This window comes from Hylobates moloch, unplaced genomic scaffold (genome assembly GCF_009828535.3).
Source record: "Hylobates moloch isolate HMO894 unplaced genomic scaffold, HMol_V3 SCAFFOLD_4, whole genome shotgun sequence".
Classification (NCBI taxonomy): Eukaryota; Metazoa; Chordata; class Mammalia; order Primates; family Hylobatidae; genus Hylobates; species Hylobates moloch.
Window position 1 is genome coordinate 39,908,941 of NW_026652279.1, and position 24,817 is coordinate 39,933,757.

At 39.2% G+C, this 24,817-nt stretch overlaps 1 protein-coding gene across 1 annotated transcript in view; it reads left to right on the forward strand.

Annotated features, from left to right (window-relative positions):
* The window catches only part of IQCB1 (IQ motif containing B1), a 70,333-nt gene extending 52,889 nt beyond the window's left edge, over positions 1 to 17,444 (forward strand). The window contains exons 13-15 of the mRNA XM_032150049.2: positions 3,769 to 3,900; positions 14,133 to 14,289; positions 16,267 to 17,444. Coding sequence (XP_032005940.1) covers positions 3,769 to 3,900; positions 14,133 to 14,289; positions 16,267 to 16,496 — 519 coding nt within the window. The 3' untranslated portion in view covers positions 16,497 to 17,444. The remainder of the gene's footprint in view (positions 1 to 3,768; positions 3,901 to 14,132; positions 14,290 to 16,266) is intronic.
* Positions 17,445 to 24,817: the final 7,373 nt, after the last annotated feature.

A 24,817-nucleotide genomic window follows, 5' to 3' on the forward strand; every position in this document is an offset into this window, starting at 1 on the left:
TTTTTATTTTCTTAATGTGACTACTAGAAAATTTAAAATTATGTATATGACTCACATTATATTTCTGTTGGCACTGCAACTGACCTTGCTAAGAAAAAAATGGGAAATAATTAATTAGCCTCATTGAAAGTAATATACCAGCCTGGGCAATGTCACAAAACCTCATCTCTACTAAAAATACAAAAATTAGCCAGGCGCGGTAGCATGTACTGGTAGTCCCAGCTACTCTGGAAACTGAAGTGGGGGAAAATCACCTGAGCCTGGGAAGTTGAGGCTGCAGTGAGCTGTGATCACAGCACTGCACTCCAGCCTGGGCAATAGGAGTAAGACCCTGCCTTGAAAAAAAAAAAAAAAAAAAAAAAAAAAAAAAAAAGGTAATATGCAGGAGTAGGAATATCCTTTCAATTAACGTGTCCCTCAGGAAGAACCAGTTATTAGTGTCCTTGGCAGGAAAAGAAAGGCCAGAATGGTTATCCACCTTCTGTTCCTTTCTTACTTGATGCAAAAACAGAGGCATTGTTTCTCCAGGAGCTAAAAATTGAGGAAATTTTCTAAAAGAGAAAAATCAAGGAAAGGGGAGAATAGAAAGAAGAGAGTCTCAACAGAAGGATGCAAGCACAGTTGAAAACTCAAGTACCATACTGAAAACAAGGCCGGGCATGGTGACTCACGCCTGTAAATCCCAGCACTTTGGGAGGCTGAGGCAGGAGGATCACTTGAGCTCAGGAGTTTGAGACCAGCCTAGGACACATAATAAAACTCTTTCTCTATAAAAAGTTAGCTGGGCTTGGTGGCACATACCTGTAGTCCTGGCTACTCAGGAGGCTGAAGTGGGAAGATCACTTGAGACCAAGAGGTTGAGGCTGCAGTGAGCCATAATCAAGCCACTGCACTCCAGCCAGGGTGACAGAGTGAGACCCTGTCTTAAAAAAATACCAAAAAGTAAGGGTCCTAGGGAAATTTTCTAAACCGCTTCTTAGTGCCCACTCTTAAATATCAGCTGAAAGATAAGTATCACTGAATATCTAAGGAAAGCCAAAGACAAAACAAATGGAATAAAACTACTTGATAGAATATAAACATTGCAGGTATAAGGAAAAAAATTTTTTAATCTGTTATTAATCTCCTCAGAGAGATAAGGAAAGGTAATATATGAAACAAAACCAAGATACCATATAAAATGGAGCACATAGAATAAAATTTGACAGGGAAAACTGAAAGACTAATAAAAGGACTGTGGGGGAAAAGTTAAAGAAATCTCACAGAAAGCAAGGAAAAAAGATTTTGCCAGTGGCACACACCTGTAATCCCAACTACTCAGAAGGCTAAGGCAGCAGGATGGCATTAGCTCAGGAGTTCTAGGCCAGCCTGGTCAACATATGAAATATCATTAGAAAAAAAAAAAAAGGTAGAATCTTTAATTTAAAAAAAAAAAAGATGGATAGAAAAGACTACCAGTTTAGGAGGTCAAACAGCCAAACATTTGAAATCAAGAACAAGAAAAAACAGAAGACAGAAAATCAAATAACTTAAGATTTCCAAGAACTGAATGTCATGAATTTTAGATTAAGGGGACCAGTTAAGTGTCCAATACAGTGACAGAAACGCTTCCACATTTGTTTCATAATACTGTGAGATGTACTAGGAACAAAAGGACTTCTTTACAGGAACATTGGAAGCTAAGAAGTATTGAAGTAAGATTGTCATATATTTGAAGGAAAATGATTTCCAACTAGATTTCTATACAGAACCAAATTATTAATTAAAGATAAGGACAGACCAAAGACATTTTTAGATAAGAGGGAACAACCTGAGAAAGAAGGCAACATGGAATCCAAGAAACACAAGGGAAAGATGAAAAGTAGTCACCGAGATGATGGTGAATGGAGACCACAAGATGACAGCTATGCCCAAGGTATAGAGAGCAGTCAATCCAAATTATATCAGGTCAGGAAGCTCCAGAAAATGTGTCCAAGAAAATGAATTTGATAGAATGCCTATGTATTTTAATGTGTTGAAAATTAGGGCAGAGTTTGTAAAATATAATCGGTAGTATGGAAAAGAAAGCATGGGAGAAAAGAGAATAATAATTCCAGAGAAAATAAAAATGTGCAAGGAAGGAAAAGTAATTATAGTATACTATATTGTTCAAAAGTGAATAGCCTTTATGTGGTCATAATTTTGTAAACATTGAACATTAACTAAAATTATGATGTAATAATATAGGATGGATGGGGAGTAGAAACTGAAAGATAGTTAAATTCATACCTTTCATACCAAGAAAATCAATAGGTGATACCTATATCTGAAAAAAAATCACAGAAAAGTAGATGGAGCTAAATATCAAAAGAATAACCTGAATTAAATTGTTGCCCTTGAATCAGGGGACAGGGTAAGTGGGTAACTCTAGTAAGAATTCTAGTAATTGTTATGAAACTGACAAACAATAGCATTCTAGTAATTCTTACAAAACTGACACATTAAACAATAGAGTTACATCAGCAAACTTTTCTGGGAAGGGCTGTATAATAAAATATTTTAGGCTTTGCAGGTCATGCAGTGTGTCACATGTATTCAGTTATAGCACAAAAGCAGCCAATGAGCATGGCTGTGTTCCAATAAAATGTTATTTGTAGAGGTGGGACACAATGGCTCACATCTGTAATCCCAGCTCTTTGGGAGGCTGAGGCAGGCAGATCACAAAGTCAAGAGATCACAGCCTGGCTAACGTGGTGAAACCCCATCTCTACTAAAAAATACAAAAATTAGCTGGGCGTGGTGGTGCACGCCTGTAATCCCAGCTACTCAGGGGGCTGAGGCAGGGGAATTGCTTGAACCTGGAGGGGTGGAGGTTGCAGTGAGCTGGGATTGTGCCACTGCACTCCAGCCTGGTGACGGAGCGAGACTCCATCTCAAAAAAAAAAAAAAAAAAAAAAAAAAAAGTTATTTGTAAACATTAGATTTTGAATTTCATATAATTTTCCATGCCACTAAATATTCTTTTATAATTTTACATGCCACTAAATATTCTTTTCCCTTTAAATTAACAATGTAAAATGAAAAACAAAACAAAAAAACAGAAACAAAACCACACACACAGTTTTAGCTCTCAAGCCCTATGAAAACAGGCAGCAGGCTGGATTTGGCCTATGGGCCATGATTTGCTGACCCCTGCTTTAAACAATGTGAACATGTAACTTTGATGAAAATAAAAACTACAAAGACATGAGCAGAGTGAAAACAATTGGAAACAATAATTGCAAATTTGTCCCATATCATGCCTATTACAAAATTTATTTTTACCAGAGTCCATTCTGAAGGACATGAGAAAGAATTCAGACAGAAATATACTCTCTCCTTGGTGTTTACAATCCTCTAGGCTGTGTAGAATTAAGTCCTCTAGGCTGTGTAGAATTAAGTCCTCTTTTTTCTATAGACATAGAACCTGTCCTCTAGAGATCAAGTGCCTTGCCCAGAATCATAGTTTATAAGGTACTAGAATTAAGACTAGAATCTATTGCTTTTTTTTCCTCTTCATTGCTTACTGCACAAATAATACGTGACTATATCCTTGTAAAAAGCACTACAGAAGACTGTATATTTTAAAAGTCACTATTCTCCTGCATCTTGTCACAGTCCCATTCCCCTCCTTATACACACTCAGAGTTAATCATTATTGCAGTGTGATCACTACCATATGTTGTAGTGAGAAAATAGTTCTATTAGGGGAGAAAAATCACAAACCTTCAATTTTTTTTTTTCTTCCAGGCGCTTAAATTCCTAGCGAAGTGCCGTAAGAAAAAGAAACTATTTGCTCCTTGCCGAGGACTCCAAGAACTCACTGATGCACGCCGAGTTGAACTGAAGAAACAAGTGGATGACTATGTCAGAAGACATTTGGTATGTAAGCTTCTGTGCCATATCAGTATTACATTATTCCAGTGCATGATATTGATAAATGTACACACACACACGTACATGTATGTACATATGTGTGTGTGTATATATATATATGTGTGTATATATACACACACACACACACACACACACATATATGGGTGTGTGTGTGTGTACATTTATTGCTGGTATAAGGTAATGCATTGGCTTTACCATAGAAATAATGGTATATCTTTTTCTAGTTACATAGCCATAGAGATACAGTCAGTGGTGAAGGAGACTCTGCTTTAAATCAGTTTTTTCCCATACTATGTCAATAAGACATGTTCATTGCTTCTTTTGCAATAGTACAGTAAAACTCGGACTATTTTGAACCTTCCAGAAAGAGTATATGTAACTGTCAATCAATGATTATTCATTCTTACATTTGTTGGACTACTAATGTACCTCCAGAAGCCAATAAGATACAGCATTTGACTATTTGCCTCTTATGATCTTACCACAATAATACTGCTAGCACCTTTATCCCAATAGAAACGTCCATATCTTTGACTTTCTATGACCATAGTATTGCAGGTCACCTGTTACTCACTTCTCTCACCTGAATTCTTGACCATCTACTCTGATGTGTCTTCAAAGGTCATTTCCCTTTCTGCCTTGGGAGTAACTCACCACTCCTGTCATTAATTTTAATCACCTGCACCTTTGCTGATTACCTCTACTTTCTTTTACTGCTTCTCCCATGCTTTCACACTTATGTAATTTTATGGAGAAAGTTGGCAGTTTATACATTTCAGTCTGTCAGAATTATTCCCTCATTTGAACCAAGCACTCATAGTGTATCTTGGTACTTTTCACGAGTTTTGTTGTAATTGTGGTGGTGGTGTTTGTGCCTGAGTTCATTCTCTCTCTCTCACACACACACACAAATACACACACACTTCTAAAATTTGAAGGTTCTGGATAACTGATGTTAGAGGCTTGATGTGATATTTAGGGAGTCCTATCATTCACCCTTTCATTCCTCCAGAGCGCCCAAAATGAAAGGACTTTTTGTAACAAACAAAAACTACTATACAAATGGAAAGGAAGTACAAATATGTTAGTAGCTGAGCATGTATCTGGTAACCACTGGAACACAGCAATGGTAAAACCTGAATTGGATAGCAAAGCTTAGTCCAGGAAGTGTAAATAAGCTCTCTTACTTTCCGCTTCTGCTAATCTGGATTTAGGGACCTGAAACCTAATGGAGTCTGTGGAGAAAGAGAGGAGGAAAAGACCACCCTTCTGTGTCAGGCCCTCTGTGATTACCATAAAGAGGTAGACAGTGGAAAAAGTTTTGACATTTGTTTCTGGCCAAGATGGAGTAACAGGGACTAGATTTACTTCCTGCCTGAAACAACCAGAAAAAGAAACAAACATAAACAGATAAAATGTATGAAATCGTTTTCAAGACCCTGGACATCAGACAACAAAGAACAATAAACTCTGAGAGGGAACAAAGCAAGCCCTATAATTACCCCAGCTTACTGCCTTGAAAGAGTTTGTAGGCCATAGCTCAAGGAAGAGAACAGAGAAGAGCTCTTTAGAATCCTTGAGTTAGGGAGATGGCATTAAGAGTCAGGTGACACCAAGGGAACTAGACTTCATAGAACAGAGTACCAGAGTAAAGAGAGCTGCAAAGAGAGAGAACCCCAGATATCTACAGAATCTACCCCTTGAGTGTTCTCCAGAATACTAATCAGCATGTACATGTAAGGAAATTATCCAAAGCCAAATTATCCAGTCATCTGAAAAGGTAAGACGGAAGTGTGTCTGGAACTCACATAGGTCCAGGAATAGTGTCTGTTCCCGTCAAATACGCTGGAGAAACTCGTAATTCACAGGGTATTGTGAAGAGTACTCAGGAAGACCTTCCCTTAATAGTAGATTATGATTAGCCTAGACGGCTCCATTCTGCCAAACAAATTATAAAATCAAGAATCAAAAAAAGATTAAAATGTTTTCATGTTATTTAACAGCATCCCAAAAAAAGACTCAAAATTTTAAGAAATATCAAAATATCCAGCGCCCAACAAGGTAAAAGTCACAATGTCTAGCAGCTAATCAAATATTAAAGGTATGCATGGAAGTAGGAAAACAGGACCCATAATGAGGAGGATATTCAATCAAACCAACCCAGAAATTACATAGATGTTAAAATTGGCAGAGAAGGGCATTAAAATAGTCATTATAACTGTATTCTATATGTTCAAAAAGTCAAGTAGAAATATGGAAAATATAAAAAAAAATACCTGAATCAAACTCCTAGGGATAAAAACTTCAAAGTATGGTGTGAAAAAATATACTTGATCAAATTAATAGAAGATTAGTTGGCTATTCCAGATTTGCTGGCTGGAAGATTAATAAAGGTGAAGCCATAGTAGTAGATACTGCCCAAAATGAGTCACAGGGAGGGGAAAAAAGAGAAAAATATTTGAAAAGACCATTACTGAGCTGTGGGACTGTTAAGTGGCCCAATAAATGAAAACTTGGAATCCCTGAAGGAGATGTGGAGGAAAATAATGGCTGAAAACTTACCAAACTAAAAATGATAAGCCCATACCCAAACCAGTTAAGGTACGTGGAAAAAAACTGTGCCAAGGAATATCATAATCAAAATTGTCAAACCAGTGATACAGTGAAAATCTTAAAAACAAAAAAATTTTTTATATATATATTTTTTATTATACTTTAAGTTCTAGGGTACATTTGCACAAGGTGCATGTTTGTTACATATGTATACATGTGCCATGTTGGTGTATAAAAAAATTTTTAAATGTTATGTAAAGACAAAGATTACATTGCTCAGTAGGAACAGTGCAAGCAAGAAGATAACTTTTTTTTTTTTTATTTGAGGCAGAGTTTCGCTGTTGTCGCCCAGGCTGGAGTACAGTGGTGCAATCTCTGCAACCACTGCCTCCTGGGTTCAAGTGATTCTCCTGCCTCAGCCTCCCAGGTAGCTAGGATTACAGGTGCCTGCCATCATGCTCAGCTAATTTTTGTATTTTTAGTAGAGATGCGGTTTCACCATGTTTGCCAGGCTGGTCTCGAACTCCTGACCTCAGTTGATCCACCCATCTCGGCCTCCCAAAGTGCTGGGATTGTAGGCGTGAGCCACCTCGCCTTGCCGAAGATATCTTGCTTTAAAGTACTGAAAGGAAAAAAAGTTGTCAACCTAGAATTCTGTACCTGGCAAAAAAATACTGTTAAAAAAAAAAAAAAAGACTTTTTCAGACATACAAAAGCTGAAAGACTTGATCACCAGTACACTTGCACTACCAAAAATGTTAAATCCTTAAAGTTGTAAAGGATTTAACATTCCAGAAATGTTAAATTCTTTTTATTTGTATAGATTGAGGGAGTAAAAATGCAAATTTACATGCCTATATTGCAAGCTCCTGCCCAGCAAAATAAACAATCAACAGTAAACAACCTATAGAATGGGAAAAAAATAGTTGCAAGCTATACCTCTAACAAAAGGCTAATATCTAGAATCTACAAGGAACTCGAGAAGAAAAAGACAACCCCATTAAAAAGTGGGCAAAGCCAGATGCTGTGGCTCATGCCTGTAATCTCAGCACTTTGGGATGCCAAGGCAGGAGGATTGCTTGAGCCCAGGAATTCGAGACCAGCTTAGGCAACATGGTGAGATCTGGTCTCTACAAAAAATTTAAAAATTAGCCAGGCATGGTGGTGTCTGTCTGTGGTCCCAGCTACTTGGGAGGCTGAGGTGAGGCGATCACTTGAGCTCAGGAGGTTGAGGCTGCAGTGAGGCATGTTCATGCTACTGCACTCCAGCCTGTGCAGCCGAGTGAGACCCTGTCTCAAAAAAAAAAAAAAAAAAAAAGTGGACAAGAAACATGAATAGACGTATATACAAGTGGTCAACAAACAATGAAAAATGCTCAATATCACTAATCATCAGAGAAATGTAAATTAAAATCATAATAAATAATCATATTATACCAGTTAAAATGGCTATTACTACAAAGTCAAAAACAACAGATGTTAGCAAGGATGTGGGGAAAAGGGAACACTTACACACTGTTGGTGGGAATGTAAATCAGAAATGTTAAGTTCTTTAAGGTGTAAAAGACTTAACATTTCTGTTTAAAATGGTGCCAGATACCAGAGAGAAATCTGGCTCTACATAAAGAAATTAAGAGCACTGGAAATGGTAATTACAGCCATGTGTCACATAATGAATTTTCAGTCAGTGTTGGACCATATATACAACAGTGGTCACACAATATTGTAATGGTATATTTTTACTGGACATTTTCTATGTTTATATATGTTTACATATACAAAAACTTACCATTGCATTAAAATTGCTTACAATATTCAATACAATAACATGCTGTACAGATTTGTAGCCTAAGAGCAATAGGGTATACCACATAGCCTACATATGTAGTAGTCTATACCATTTAAGTTTCTGTAGGTACACTCGATGACATGCGCACAGTGACAGAATCACCTAACAGCACATGTATAGCAAACTAACTATTGACAGAGATGTACAGTTAATGCAGTAGAAAAACTGGAGCAATTGGCTATTCACATGTCAAAAAACATTGAACTTGAAGCCATACTTCACTTCACATACAAAACTTAACTCAAAGTAGATCATAGGCCTAAATGCAAAACCTAAAACTATAAAACTTCTAAAAGGGAACAATGGAGAAATATTGTGACCTTTCTTGAATACAGTACCAGAAGCATGATTCAAAAAGGAAAATTTGATAAATTTGCTTTATTGAAATTTAAAACTTCTCTTCATAAGACACCATTAAGAGAATTAAAGAAATAAGGCACAGATTGGGAGAATATCATTGCCAAGCATATATTTGATAAAGGTCCTATGTCCATAATATAGAAAGAACTCTCAAAACTAAACAGAAAACATATGAACTAGTTGTTTTGTTTTTTAAATGGACAAAAGCTTTGAACAGATACTTCACCAAAAGATAGATGACAAATAAACACATGAAAAATGCATCATTAGTCACTAAGGAAAATGCACATTCAAACCACAATAAGGGCCCAGCACAGTGGCTCATACCTGTAATCCTAATGCTTTGGGAGGCCAAGGTGGGAGGATTGCTTCAGCCCAGCAGTTTGATACCAGCCTGGGTAACATAGTGAGACCCTATCTCTATTTTTTTAATAAAAATTTAAAAATTTTCAAAATATAACCCACAGTAAGATACTTCATACCTGTTGGAATTTTAAAAATGGAACATGCCAAAGGTTAGCAAGCATGTGGCAGAGTCACCACTTATGGAAATGTAAAATAGTACAACTACTTTGGAAGACAGTTCAGTTTCTTTAAAAATTAAACATACATCTATCATACGATTCAGCCATTCTACTCCTAGATATTTACCCCAGAGAAAAAGAAATACATGTCTATACAGACACTTGCACGTGAATGCTCATGGCCAAAAACCAGAACCATGGAGTACCATTCAGCATGTATAAAGGAATAAATTGATACTCTCAACAACATAGATGAATCTCTGGCCAGGCCTGGTGGCTCATGCCCTTAATTCCAGCACTTTGAGAGGCCGAGGCAGGTGAATCGCTTGAGCCCAGGAGTTCGAGGCTGCAGTCAGCAGTGATGGCACCACTGTACTCTATCCTGGGTGACAGAGTGAGACCCTGTCTTCAAAAAAATTTTTTAAGAAAAAAAAAAAAAACATGGATGAATCTCAAAATAATTATGCTAAATCAAAGAAGCCAGACAGAGTAGAATACATTCTTTATGATTCCCTTTATGTAAATTCTAAAAATATAAACTAATCTATAGTAACATTAAATAGATAAGTAGTTGCTTGGGATAAGTAGTTGGTGGATGGGTAGGGTGAGGATAAGGATTTACAAAAGAGCACCAGGAAACTTGGTAGTGATGAACTAGGTATGTGTATGTCAAAGCTTAGCAAATTATACCCTTTCAATATTTGTTGTTTAGTGTATGGTATTTTTACCTCAATAAAGCTATATTTTTTATTTTTTATTTTTTTATTTTTTTTATTATTATACTTTAGGTTTTAGGGTACATGTGCACAATGTGCAGGTTTGTTACATATGTATCCATGCACCATGTTGTTTTGCTGCACCCATTAAACTAAGTGGGCGAAGGACATGAACAGACACTTCTCAAAAGAAGACATTTATGCAGCCAAAAAACACATGAAGAAATGCTCATCATCACTGGCCATCAGAGAAATGCAAATCAAAACCACAGTGAGATACCATCTCACACCAGTTAGAATGGCCATCATTCAAAAGTCAGGAAACAACAGGTGCTGGAGAGGATGTGGAGAAATAGGAACACTTTTACACTGTTGGTGGGACTGTAAACTAGTTCAACCATTGTGGAAATCAGTGTGGCAATTCCTCAGGGATCTAGAACTAGAAATACCATTTGACCCAGCCATCCCATTACTGGGTATATACCCAAAGGACTATAAATCATGCTGCTATAAAGACACATGCACACGTATGTTTATTGCAGCACTATTCACAATAGCAAAGAGTTGGAACCAACCCAAATGTCCAACAATGATAGACTGGATTAAGAAAACGTGGCACATATACACCATGGAATACTATGCAGCCATAAAAAATGATGAGTTCATGTCCTTTGTAGGGACATGGATGAAGCTGGAAACCATCATTCTCAGTAAACTATCGCAAGGACAAAAAACCAAACACCACATGTTCTCACTCATAGGTGGGAACTGAACAATGAGAACTCATGGACACAGGAAGGGGAGCATCACACTCCGGGGACTGTTGTGGGGTGGGGGGAGGGGGGAGGGACAGCATTAGGAGATATACCTAATGCTAAATAAAGCTATATTTTTTAAAATTGTTTTAACCTAAATGCTTAAAAAATAATTTAAGGGTCCTGAGATTTTAAAAATATTCAGCCTGGCCACCAATAAAACATGGCCAATGAATCTCTTTTTTTTAATTATTGTTATACTTTAAGTTTTGGGATACATGTGCAGAACATGCAGGTTTGTTACATGGGTATACACGTGCCATAGGTGGTTTGGGACCCATCAACCTGTCATCTACATTAGGTTTTTCTCCTAATGCTATCCCTCCCTTAGCTCCCCACCCCCTGATAGGCTCCAGTGTGTGATGATCCCCTCCCTGCGTCCACACATTCTCATTGTTCAGCTTCCACTTATGGTTGAGAACATGCAGTGTTTGGTTTTCTGTTCTTGTATTAGTTTGCTGAGAATGATGGTTTCCGGCTTCATCCATATCCCTGCAAAGGACATGAACTCATCCTTTTTTATGGCTGCATAGTATTCCATGGTGTATATGGCCAATGAATCTCTTAAGTGTTGATCAATCATATTAGCAACTCCTCCCTTAGCCAAGCACCAGAACCGAATTGGAGAGAGGGGCAGAACCACAACTGAAAGTTTTTCCTGTGAGCAGAGGTAGAATGAAGACAGACAGAAGCATGCCTCCTCTCCAACAAATAGATAATCAGTTCCTAAGCTCTGTAGAGAGGACTATATTGCTTTTAACAGTTTTAATCATTTACAAATTTAATCACCTTTATAAAAATTAGATACCCAAGCCCCACATACCCCAAGAAATTCTGATACAGTTAAGTTTTGTGTGGCCTCATGTATCTATATTTTTAAAATTTATTTATTTTCAGGGTGGTAAAATAGATAAAATATAAAAATTACCATTTTAACTATGTTTAAATGTAGTTTGGTAGCATTAAGTACATTCATATTGTTTGTGCAACCATCACCGCCATCCGTCTTCAGAACTTTTTTCATCTTGCAGAACTGAAACTCTGCATCCATTAAACACTAACTCACCATTCCCCCACTACCCAGCTCCTGGCAACCACCATTCTACTTTCTGTCTCTATGAATTTGCCTACTCTAAGTACCTCATGAGTGGAATAATACTTCATTGTTTCGGTTGGTATAATGTCTTCAAGGTTCATGTTTTAGCGTGTGTCAGAATTTTCTACTTTTTAAAGGCTGAATAATATTCCATTATATATACTACATTTTGTTTATCCAAGGAACACTTGGGTTCCTTCCACCCTTTGGCTATTGCGAATAATGCTACTGTGAGCATGTGTGTACAAATATCTGTGTACTTGCTTTCAATTCTTTTGGGTGAGTATCCAAAATGGAAATACTAGATTGTATGCTAATTCTTTTTAAAAAAATTTTTGAGGAACTGCCATACTGTTTTCCATAGTGGCTGTACCATTTTACATTTCTACCAGTCACACACAGTGTTCCAGTTTCTGTACATCCTTGTCAACATTAGTTATCTTTGTTGTAGTCATTGTTTTTGATAGCAGCTAATAGATATGAAGTTCTATCTTATGGTTTGAACTTGCATTTTCCTAATTAGTGATTTTGAGCATCTTTTCATGTGTTTATTGGCCATTTCTTTATCTTTTTTGCAGAAATGTCTGTTCAAGTCATTTGTTTATTTTTTTTTTCCCACAGGGTTATATTTTGTTCATTTTTTTAATCAGGTTGTTTTTTTGTAGAGTTTTAGGAGTTCTTTATATATTATAGAGATTAATCCCTTAGATATATGATTTGCAAACATTTTTTGCCATTCTGTGGACTGCCAGTTAACTTTCTTGATAGTGATCTTTGGTGCACCAAAGTGTTTAATTTTGATGAAGTTCATTTTGTCTATTTTTTTTTTCCTATGCTTTGGTGTCACATGAAGAAATCATCACCAAAACCCATGTCATGATGCTTTTCCTGTGTTTTCTTCTAGGAGTTTTACAGTTTTAGCTCTTATGTTTAGGTCTTTGATATCTCTTTTTTTAATACACTATATGTAGTTCTGATGCATGCTCCTGTTTTTCTTTTTTTAAAGTGCTTCTTGGCCGGGCGCGGTGGCTCACGCTTGTAATCCCAGCACTTTGGGAGGCCGAGGCGTGCGGATCATGAGGTCAGGAGATCGAGACCACGGTGAAACCCCGTCTCTACTAAAAATACAAAAAAATTAGCCGGGCGTGGTGGCAGGCGCCTGTAGTCCCAGCTACTCGGAGAGGCTGAGGAGGAGAATGGTGTGAACCCGGGAGGCGGAGCTTGCAGTGAGCCAAGATTGTGCCACTGCACTCCAGCCTGGGTGACAGAGCGAGACTCCGTCTCAAAAAAAAAAAAAAAAAAAAAAGTGCTTCTTTAGCCATACTCTAGTGCAGCTGTTTAAGATCCTGTGGCTGAGAAGTAAGGTTTTAGTGGAACAGGGTCATATCCAGGATCAGGAACAGGAATATTTGAGAAAGCTGTGGTGTCAGGTTCTTTATTACCTCCAAAGTTAAGATTATTTCATCCTTGCCCAAACTAATCAGTTAAGTTCCCCTTAAATTAGCTGACTAGCCAAAAGAACACATGGTCCTTTGGATGATTTTGTCCCTTGTTCTGTGAATCCAGAAGCAGTTACAACATATGGCTTGGATAAGTTTGGGAGTGAGAATGGGATAAGAAGTAAAACAAAGAAACAAAGGGATTGGCCTTGTTACACCTGTTATAGGCCAGGGTCTTTTTTTTTTTTTTTTTTTTTTTTTTTTTAAGACAGAGTCTTGCTCTGTTGCCTAGGCTGGAGTGCAATGGCGCAATCTCGGCTCACTGCAAACTCTGCCTCCCAGGTTCAAGTAATTCTCCCACCTCAGCCTCCTGAGTAGCTGGGATTACAGGCACCCACCATCATGCCCGGCTAATTTTTGTAGAGATGGGTTTTCACCATGTTGGCCAGGCTGGTCTTGAACTCCTGACCTCAGGTGATCCACCCACCTTGGCCTCCCAGAGTACTGGGATTACAGGCGTGAGCCACCACACCCGGCCCCAGGCCAGTGTCTTTACCAAACCATTTGTAATTTTTCACTGTGATCTCTCAATCTTATCTCTTCTCCCATGATTCCACAGTGTCTGAGAAAGTAAAGTATGGGCGCATACAAAAAAGAAAGACAACAAACTTCTCCACCATTATTTTTATCTAAAACTTTTAAGAGACTGTTTAATACTTGCATAAGAGTACAAGATAGACATCAATCATAAGATTCAATTGATAAAATGAGAGACAGCTAAGCAGTCTAAAACCTCTGCTGAGTGGTTGGGTACTTTGATACCTATGTCCTCTCTGTGACAAGTTTTTCTGTCCTGTGTTTCCAGGGCTCTCCAATGTCAGATGTGGTCAGTAGGGAGCTCCATGCCCAAGCTCAAGAACAACTGCAACACTACTTTATGGGCAGGGCCCTAGAAGAGCGAGCCCAGCAGCACAGAGAAGCTCTGACGGCACAGATCAGCACCAACATTGAGCAGCTAATGAGTATGTGCTCATTTTACTTTCGTTCTCTAGAAGGAACAACCTATGCGAGGTTTGTGACATCCAAAACCTTCAGAAGGAAACCATTAGTAAGCATCTTTAGCTCATCCCCTAACCTCAGGAAATTTCTACATAGATCAGACCAGCACACAATGTTTTCAAATGATGCGGATTTTATAACCTCCTTCTTACCTGTTTCCCCAAGCCTTGCCATCATTCATATGTGTCACCCCAAAGTTATTAATTTCAGATGCTGAGCCCTACTAGCCATCTTTTACTATGTAATCTGAAAAGCTTTTGGTCATATTTTGTAAGTAGATGATGACAATAGTTAGAGTGCCATTCACTTGCAGAGCATTTTATAATTTTTTTTTAATTATTATTTTGAGACGGAGTCTCGCTCTGTTGCCAGGCTGGAGTGCAGTGGTGTGATCTTGGCTTACTGCAACCTCCACCTCCCAGGTTCAAGCGATTCTCCTGCCTCAGCCTCCCTGAGTAGCTGGGACTACAGGTGCGCACCACCACACCCAGCTAATTTTTGTAGTTTTAGTAGAGACGGAGTTTCACCATGTTGGCCAGGATGGTCTCAATCTCTTGACCTTGTGACCTGACTACCTCGGCCTCCCAAAGTGCTGGTATTATAGGCATGAGCGACCGCGCCTGGCCTATAATTTTTAATGAAGCACTTTACAAAAATTAATTCATCATAACCACTGATCCATTTAATGAGAGATCCCATCCATGAAGCCCCTGTGTTTCAGTCAGCCTCTTGGATTTCTTTGGTGTATGTAAACAGAAAGGACCAGTGTTTTCTATCTAATGGCCACTACTTGGGAATTTTATATTTTTAAATCGGATAAATGGCTGAAACTGAGCCTCTCATCTATAGGATGAGGTTCTATTAAAGTTTCTGTTCTTTAAATAAACCATCTTGGCTGGGCGAGGTGGTTCACACCTCTAATCCCAGCACTTTGGGAGGCTGAAGTGGGTGGATCAAGAGATCAGGAGTTCGAGACCAGCATGACCAACATGGAGAAACCCCATCTCTACTGAAAATACAAAAATTAGCTGGGCATGGTGGCGGGTGCCTGTAATCCCGGCTACTCAGGAGGCTGAGGCAGGAGAATTGCTTGAACCCGGGAGGCGGAGGTTGTAGTAAGCAGAGATCGCGCCACTGCACTCCAGCCTAGGTGACAGAGTGAGACTCTGTCTCAAAAAATAATAAAAAAAAAAAACCATCTTACAAAAATCTACATCTTTTTTAATTCCTTTAAACACAGAAATGTCCAGGCGAGGTGGCTCACGCCTGTAATCCCAACATTTTGGGAGGCGGAGGTAGGTGGATCATCTGAGGTCAGGAGTTCAAGACCAGCCTGACCAACATGGTGAAACCCCCGTCTCTACTAAAAATACAAAATTAGCTGGGCATGGTGGTGCACGCCTGTAATCCCAGCTACTCAGGAGGCTGAGGTAGGAGAATCGCTTGAACCCAGGATGCGGAGGTTGCAGTGAGCCGAGATCGCATCATGGCATTCCAGCCTGGGCAACAAGAGCAAAACTCAATCTCAAAAAAAACAGAAATGGGCCGAATATGTTGACACATGGCTGTAATCCCAACACTTAGGGAAGCTGAGGCAGAAGAATTGCTTGAGTCCACGAGTTTGAGACCAGCCTGGGCAGCATAGTAAGAGCTCTACAAAAAAAGAAAAAACATTAGCTGGGTATGGTGGCATAGTCCCAGGTACTTAGGAAGCTGAGGTGGGAGAATCACTTGAGCCCAGGAGGTTGAGGCTGCAGTGAACCGTGATCACGCTACTGCACTCCAGCTTGGGCAATAGAGCAAGACCCTTTCTCAAAAGTAATACATTCAGAGTTGGAATGCTGTTTCTGCCTACAGAGTTACAGCTCTGTAGCTTCCAAGTTTCTACCTGCTTGGCATAGGACTCTTCTGCTCATCTGTTTATTTTCTGTCCACTACAGAGGCACCAAGTCTGAAGGAGGCAGAAGGGAAAGAACCTGAGCTCTTCCTAAGTAGATCCAGGCCTGTGGCAGCCAAGGCCAAGCAGGCCCATCTCACAACCCTGAAGTACATACAAGCACCCTGGTGGAAGAAGCTTGGAGAAGAATCTGGAGATGAGATTGATGTTCCAAAGGGTGAGCTTAGTATAGAATTAGAAACTTTATTCATTGGTGGAACCAAACCACCTTAGTGAGTTACCCTAAGAATTGACACAAATCTCATATTTTAGGAAATTATATTGGTTCTGCCTCTGGCATGCTGGTAGACTAGGGCCATCCTAACTTATTATTTTCCAGAGGTTCTCCTCCAGACAAGACCTGCAGTAAGCAAAGAGTTATATTCTACCTCTCTCTCAATTTTCTTTTTCTTTTCTCTGCATCCTCATCCTTGGCCACACACAGATTTGTGTGGCTTTTATTGTAGAGCTAAACTTAGCATAGTGTTCTATTGTTTACATGAAGTGTGTTTTTCTTTGGTTTCTGCTGTTTTCCAACTAAAGATTTTTTTCTAAATAAATATTTTCAACAATTGATTTGAAAAATTGGTCAGGATTATTTCAACTTTTCACATTTGTTATCTGAAATTCCTATTTCCTGTTAACATAGGAGGTGTGTGCAGACTTTATTAATGTGGGGAAAAGAAATGCTCAATTGAAGGACATTTACCTGTTTTCGATAAAGCAATGGTTGAACTCATTTTCTATTTTGTTATTTCTAAAAGGAACTACATACCAAAAAAATTCAATCTTTCTATTAAACTATGAGAACTATATAATGTACTGTTTCCCTTTTTGTCTTTTCTCCTAGGAATCTCAGAGCTAAATATAATGTTTAATTTTTGTTATAATCCTAGGTACCTTTATGATTATTTGGTTCCAACCTAATACTTTTCAATTTCCCTGTTTACTTTAAATATGTTTTAATACCATAACACTGAAGCCACTTCAATTTGTGTTTGTAACAATATGGAATTTAAGTTAAAATCAATTAACAAAATCATGACTCCATATCATAAAGAATCTGGAAGATGCTCTTTGTAAAATGAGTGAAAATACCAGTATTTCTCGATGTAAAGACCAAATTGTATAATGTTATGCAATCTCTAATGTTAACTTTAGTAAAATTCTAGTCAAAATTCCTATATTTGTACGTATAATTGGAAAAGAAATGTAGAAAAATTATGTAAGAGTGTTGCTCCCAATTTAGCAAAGAAAATGCCAGATAGTCTAGAACAATAATTTTTCTTGAGCCCATTAGATAGCTGAGGACTCAAGCCAACCATGTAAACTGGGATAGGAGTCTGTATCTGTGAAATGAAGTATTTCATCTATAGTACAGCACAAGAGAAAAGTGGCTAGGTAAGAAGAAATCAAATAAAATTTTAGCAAATTCTTAAAGGCCAGGTGTGGGCTAGCATGTCTATTTAGAATATCTAAGAGCCACAGACATAAGAAGTTGGGCCTCTACCAAATGCTCACAAAAAAGATTGAGAGTTAAGGCCAGGCACAGTGCCTCACTCCTATAATCCCAGCATTTTGGGAGGCTGAGGCAGGTGGATTGCTTGAGCCCAGGAGTTCAAGGCCAGCCTGGTCAACATGGTGAGACCCTGTCTCTACTAAAAATACAAAAATAGCTGGATGTGATGGCATGTGCCTGTAGTCCCAGCTACTCAGGGGGCTGAGGCAGGAAGGTTGCTCGAGTCTAGGAGGCAGAGGTTGCAGTGAGCTGAGATTGCGCCACTGTACTGCAGCCAAGGCAACAGAGTGAGATCCTGTCAAAAAAAAAAAAAAAAAAAAAAAAAAAAGGTTGGGAGCAAGGCAAGAGGCCTGAAGAAGACCTTCATGGTACAGGCAAGCATGAAGTGATAGGCTGCTACTGGGTGACATAGGCAAAGTCCCCACTTCCCCTTTTAAAAGTCTTAAGCTGCTAGAGCAAGGGCAGTGAACTCCCTTACCTTTAAGGCTCAGGCAAGATTCCATTGCATGTAAGGAAGGAATGAGGGAAGGATAGGAAACACTAGCCCCAGACACAAGCAAAGATCCAGTTTCGCTGAGGTAGAGGTAAAAACAAAAATGCTTCATCACCTAGCAGAGGGAAAAGAAATCGTCTTGGGCCCCAAAACCCCATATCAATACAAAAGAGAGATCTGCTAGTGATGGGGAGGAATCTCCTACCCAAGACCAACCACAGACACAAGGCATTTTGGCTTTTCTGGGACATATGAATAGGAACCCTGAGAAAGTCTTACCTTCAACCACAGGCAGAAGAGACAGCCTAAGATTTAAGATAGATTGGGACAACACCCCTATCCTAACAATGATCCTGGCACCAGGTAATAAACAAGAGCAGTTTACCACTAGGATAGGAAAAAGTACGTGGAGAGAGACCTCTGGAGACAAAGGAATACAGAGATGGCTCAACATGGAGAGTGAAGCAAGAACACAAAAAGCCTCCCAGAACCCACCTTAAGCACAGGTAACAGCAGCTAAAAAAGGAATTTGAAGACTATGATGCTGTGTTAAGCTGTTCTTGCATTGTTATAAAGAAATATCTGAGACTGGGTAATTTTTAAAGAGAAGAGACTTAACTGGCTCATGGCTCTGCAGGCTTTATAGGAAACATGGTGCTGGCATCTGCTTGGCTTCTAGGGAGGCCTCAAGAAGCTTACAATCATGGCAGAAGGTGAAGGAGGAATAGGCACATCCCATGATGAAAGCAGGAGCAAGCAGAGAGAGAGTGGTGGGAGGAGGTGCCACACACCTTTAAATGACCAGATCTCACAAGAACGCACTATCATGAAGACAGCACCAAGCCAGGAAGGATCTGCCCCCATGATCCAAACACCTCCCACCAGGCCTTACCTCCAGCATTGGGGATTACAATTCAACATGAGATTTGAGCAGGGAAAAATAGCCAAACTATATCAGATAATGTTTTTAGGTAGGCTATGATGAGTTGTTGCAAACCCTAGAGCAACCATTGAAATAATAATAAAAAAGAGGTATAAGATAATAGTGAAGATATAATGGAATTGTAAAATAACTAGCAAAAGGATAGTTTTTAATCCAATTATATCAATAACACTAAATGTAAATAACCTTGATTTTGACTTTGGGAATCTATTACTAAGCAGATAAATGGGAGATAAGAAATGTTGCTTTCTAAACTTGTCCTGGCCCCTCTATGCTCTCTTTAAATTACATTTGCAAACTGGCCTTTTATCTCATTAGCTCATCATTTGCTTATAGTTCCTTATCATACTCACAAAGTGAAATCTTTTTTCCTGAAAGAGTCCTTACTCGCATACTAAAGTTCATTAGAACTTTTCACTCTGCCAAGTTTCTGCAGGTGATAGGTTTACAAATAGTTTCACTACTTGATGCAGTTTGTCAGTTTTCTAATTTCCTTGCATGTGTTTCCAGCCTATGCTTGCTGCCTAGTCACAAAGCTGGCACCACATATTGTAGGGTTTTCTTTCATGGAAACATCCCATATCTAACTACCAATTTTAGTTTTGATTATAGCTATATCACAAACCACCCTAAAACTTAGTACTTTAAGACAACAACTATTCCATCCAAGGCAGAGTAACAGACCATATTTGCCCTCCCGCCTGAAAAACACAAAAGCAAACAAATAATTTATGAAACAACAGTTTTAAAGACACTGAACATCAAACAATGAAGAAATGTCTCTACAGGAAATGAGTGAGTGAAACCAATTATTGCCACAGCTAAAAGCCAGGAGAAAATAGGTCATGGTGCATTTTCCCCAATTTCTGCTTTCCAGTTCACTTTCTACACTCACACTATAAGTATCCTCCATCTCACATTTCTTTTACATTCTTAGAGGCAAGGGACTTCACATATAATACTGTGATCCCCTGTATCTCTCTAGAATGTTTTAAGAAGCTTTCTTTATCATTTCATATGTCCTCCTTCCACTGATGATTATCCCATTCATACTGATGAAGAAATCGGGCATTGAGACATAGGGATTTTGCTCCAGTCACTACAGCCAAATTAATGTTTGAGTGGAAAGACACTGAGTAAAGTGCTCAGACGTGACCTAAGACAACATTCTAGGAGTCAGGGTGCTGACAATGGTAAACTCAGATTTCCCTTCTCTTTCTGACACATTCTCCAGCCAAAGCAACATACCCAGAAAGTTTTTTTTTTTCCTGTCTTACGCTGTCTCTGCTAACTTTTCCCAGCTGAGTCCTTTTCTGCACCAAGGTTTGACAATCACTCGCCAAACAAAACCTACCTCTGCTTCTCTTCCTTCTCCTCCTCAGTACCCCAAAGTTTTCATGGCAATGACAAATCTAGGGATTGCCTGTTAAAACCAAGAGACAGTAGATGGGTTTTGTTTTCATCTAAGGAGAGACCCCAGTTATGGAGAAAACCAGAAACAGGGAAGAAGGAACAACAGGTGGCAGACAGGTAAGGAGTGTTCTCTAAGTATGAAGGCAAAGGGCACAGGACACTCAAGACATCTGTGTGAGAGACTGCAAGTGTACAAAGAGACAGTGTGTATATGTGATATGAGTGTGCTATCATTTTCTTCCTCTTGCTTTGTCTCATTCACTGTCTGTATTACTGCTGGACAAAAATCACAGAACTAGGCCCCCAGGAATTTATGTTCGGATCCTTATGCCTTCTTCCTCAAGCAGTGAGGCTACTATCTATAAAGACTGCTATCCTCTTTACCAGTCTCTCTCTCTCTCTTGATCTCTCTCTTGCTCTCTCTCTCTTTGGATCTTAACCCTGAGGGTCTGGAGATGGGTCTGAGCTCATTGTCCTGCTGTCTCCTGCATCTCCTTGCCTAAGCACTAAGGCTATGCTGGCTGGCTGGTTCCATTCTTTTTCATTTTAGTTTGCTCTCATTGGTGGTTTGATAATAGTGGCATGAACACCAGAGCCTAGGACTAGTGGGTGGTAGGCTGCAGCCTTCTTTCTGACACCAGGAATTTGCAGCTTATAAAGACCTTAATGTCTCTATGCACTCATTTCTAAACTGCAGACAGATGCAACCTTTAAAACATCCAATGTGGAGATTGTTGCCTCTTTTAATTTTAGAGAAAGGATAGTCCTCAATTAATTTTGATTTCAAGAAGATAGTTCTTAATATCTAATAGAACTTAATGGCAAAGTCCACTCTCTAGTTTAATCCTTTGAGAAGATGGGGAAACTAACTGGACAGCAACTTTACCCCCCCGGAATCATTTTATAATTACGCATTTCAAGTTTAGATAGTATCTATTGACTTTCTGCTATAGATAAGGAAATTAGCCTGCTCATGGCTTCTAACCTTCTTTCTCCCTTTAGACTTTTATTTTTTTAATTCTAATAACATTTATATTCTGTTCTATTACCTTAACTTCCACAATTATTCAGTCTCCATTTTACATTGAAATCGATTCAGTCCTCACTATCAGTCTTTTACGATTTCTTCTCAATTTCTAAATATTTTTATTCACCTCTTGGTTATCTGGATTTTGTGGCCAAAATTCTGTCAAGGAAGATTTATGAGTATTGTATTTCTTGAGTGTTTACATATTTAAGAATGGCTGTCTTTGAGCTTTACAGTTAAAATGATGACTTGACTGGACATAACATTTTAGGATCACACTTTAGGGTCATTATTTTCCTCCGAATTGTGTAGACATCACACCACTATTTTCTGTCACTGAAAGATGCTATGGAGAAATCTGCATGTAACCCAGAGTAGTTTAGTTTCTCTCTCTCTCTTTCTCTCTCTCGCCCTCCCTCCCCCCCTCCCCCTCTTTCCTGTTCTTTCAGATTAAGGGACAGCATACATAAAGTGCACTTATATGTAAAAATATGTAAAAATGACTCCTTCAAAGTTAGCATCTTTTGGTTTAAAATTCATTATCAAATCTCTTTGAAGACTGGTAAATGCCTCATTATTTTCTTTAGCCTGAACAGTGTGCCAGCTTTTCTTTTTCTTTCTTTGTGAATACGGTTTTCATCTTTCTTGGCTGCTCTCTGTAGATTCTCCAATATTTCTTAATTTCAGTATAATTCCTCAAATATTTTTGAGCACTTATGTCCCAGTGACTGTGCCAGGTGCTGGGAACTCAAAGAAAGTAATAAAGGACTCTCAGGAAGCTCTCTCAGGGAGCTCTTTGTCTAGAGGGAGAGAGAGAGAGAGAGAAGAGGGGATGATAATGATACAGCCTTGTTACTGGCATTGAAAGCCAGTACCAAGGCTGGTTTGGAACAGAATAGAGAACCCAGAAATAAACAATGGAACAGAACAAAGAACCCAGAAATAAATCCACACATTTACAATTTAACTCATTTTTTCCCAACTTTTAGATATGGGGGTACATGTACAGGTTTTTTAGAAGGGTATATTGCACTCAGGTAATAAGCATAATACTCAATAGGTAGATTTTTGACCCATGCCTTTCTTCCTCCCCTCTCTAGTAGTCTGCAGTGTCTATTGTTCCCATGTTTATGTCTATGGGTGTTCAATGTTTAGCTCTGTTAAAAGAAAAACTTCAGCCAAATTAAATGTAAAGGAGTTTAATTGAGCAATGAACAATTCACGAATCGGGCAGCCTCCTGAGCCGAAGTAGGCTCTGAGACTCAGGCGCAGCCCCTTGGTGGAAGAAGATTTATTGACAGAAAAAGGAAAGCGATAACAGAAAATAGAAGTGAGGTACAGAAGCAGCTAGATTGGTTACAGCTCGCTGTTTGTCTTATTTGAACACAGTTTGAACAGTTGGCTACATTCGATTGGCCAAAATTCAGTGATTGGTACAAGTGTAGGCTACCATCTGTTTACACCGCCATTTGTTATAGTTCACAATGTACAGAGAAACCTTTAGGCTGAACTTAAAATACGTAAGGAGGCAGCTTTAGGCTAAACTTGATTTAATAGCTCCCACTTATCAGAAAATGTGGTATTTTGTTTTCTGTTCCTACGTTAATTCACTTAAGATTATGGTCTCCAGCTTCATCCATGTTGCTGCAAAGGATATGATTTCATTCTTTTATGGACACACATTTAACTCATTTTTGACAAAGGTGCCAAGAACATACATTGGGAAAAGAACAAACTCTTCAATAAATGGTACTGGGAAAACTGGATATTCATGTGCAGCATGAAACTAGGACCCTATCTTTTGCCACATACAAAAATCAAATCAAAAATCAAAATAGATTAAAGACTTATTTCTCTTTTTTTTTTTTTTTTTTTTTGAGATGGAGTCTCACTCTGTTGTCCAGGCTGGAGTGCAGTGGTGTGATTTTGGCTCACTGCAACCTTCACCTCCAGGGTTCAAGCTATTCTCCTGCCTCAGCCTTCTGAGTAACTGGGATTACAGGTGCCTGCCACCAAGCCCGATTAATTTTTGTATTTTTGGTAGAGATGAGGTTTCACTATGTTGGCCAGGCTGGTCTCAAACTCCTGATCTCAAGTGATCCGCCCACTTCAGCCTCCCAAAGTGCTGAGATTACAGGCGTGAGCCACCGCACCTGGCTTAAAGACTTAATTCTAAGACATGAAACTACTAGAAGAAAACATTGGGGAAGTACTCCAGGACATTGGTCTGGGCAAAAATTTATTGAGTATGACCTCAAAAGCATAGGCAACCAAAGCAAAAATAGTTTTATTTTATTTTTTTTAAGACAGAGTTTCATTCTTGTTGCCCAGGCTGGAGTGCAATGGCCTGATCTTGGCTCACCACAACCTCCGCCTCCTGGGTTTGAGCAATTCTCCTGCCTCAGCCTCTCGAGTAGCTGGGATTACAGGCATGTGCCACCACGCCTGGCTAATTTTTTGTATTTTTAGTAGAGATGCGGTTTCTCCGTGTTGGTCAGACTGGTCTCAAACTCCCAACCTTAGGTGATCCACCTGCCTCGGCCTCCTAAAGTGCTGGGATTACAGGTGTAAGCCACCACACCCAGTCAGTTTTACTTTTTTTACCCAAGATGGTGGATTAGAAACTTTCAGTATGCCTCAGCCATTTGGAAATAGCAAAATAGTGCATAAACTCAGTGCTGGGCGCGGTGGCTTATGCCTGTAATCTCAGCACTTTGGGAGGCCGAGGTGGGCAGATCACTTGAGGTCAGGAGTTTGAGACCAGCCTGGCCAACATGGTGAAACCCTGTTTCCATTAAAAATACAAAAATTAGCCGGGCATGGTAGCACATGTCTGTAGTCCCAGCTACTGGGGAGGCTGAGGCAGGAGAATTGCCTGAACCTGGGAGGCGAAGGTTGCAATGAGCAGAGATCGTGCCACTGCACTCCAGCCTGGGCGACAGAGCAAGACTCTGCCTCAGAAGAAACAATAATAATAATAATAATAAACTCTGGGAAGAAAATGGGAATTCATCAGAATAGTGAAGGACACCCCAGACCCTGAGGAGGAGAAGATTAAGCAGCCCCTATGATGGCATTCAGCTGATAAAGTGAGTGAAGCCCCAGTACATGAAAGAGGCAGCCAATCCCAATCTTCCTATATTTCTTACCTTCCTGCTAG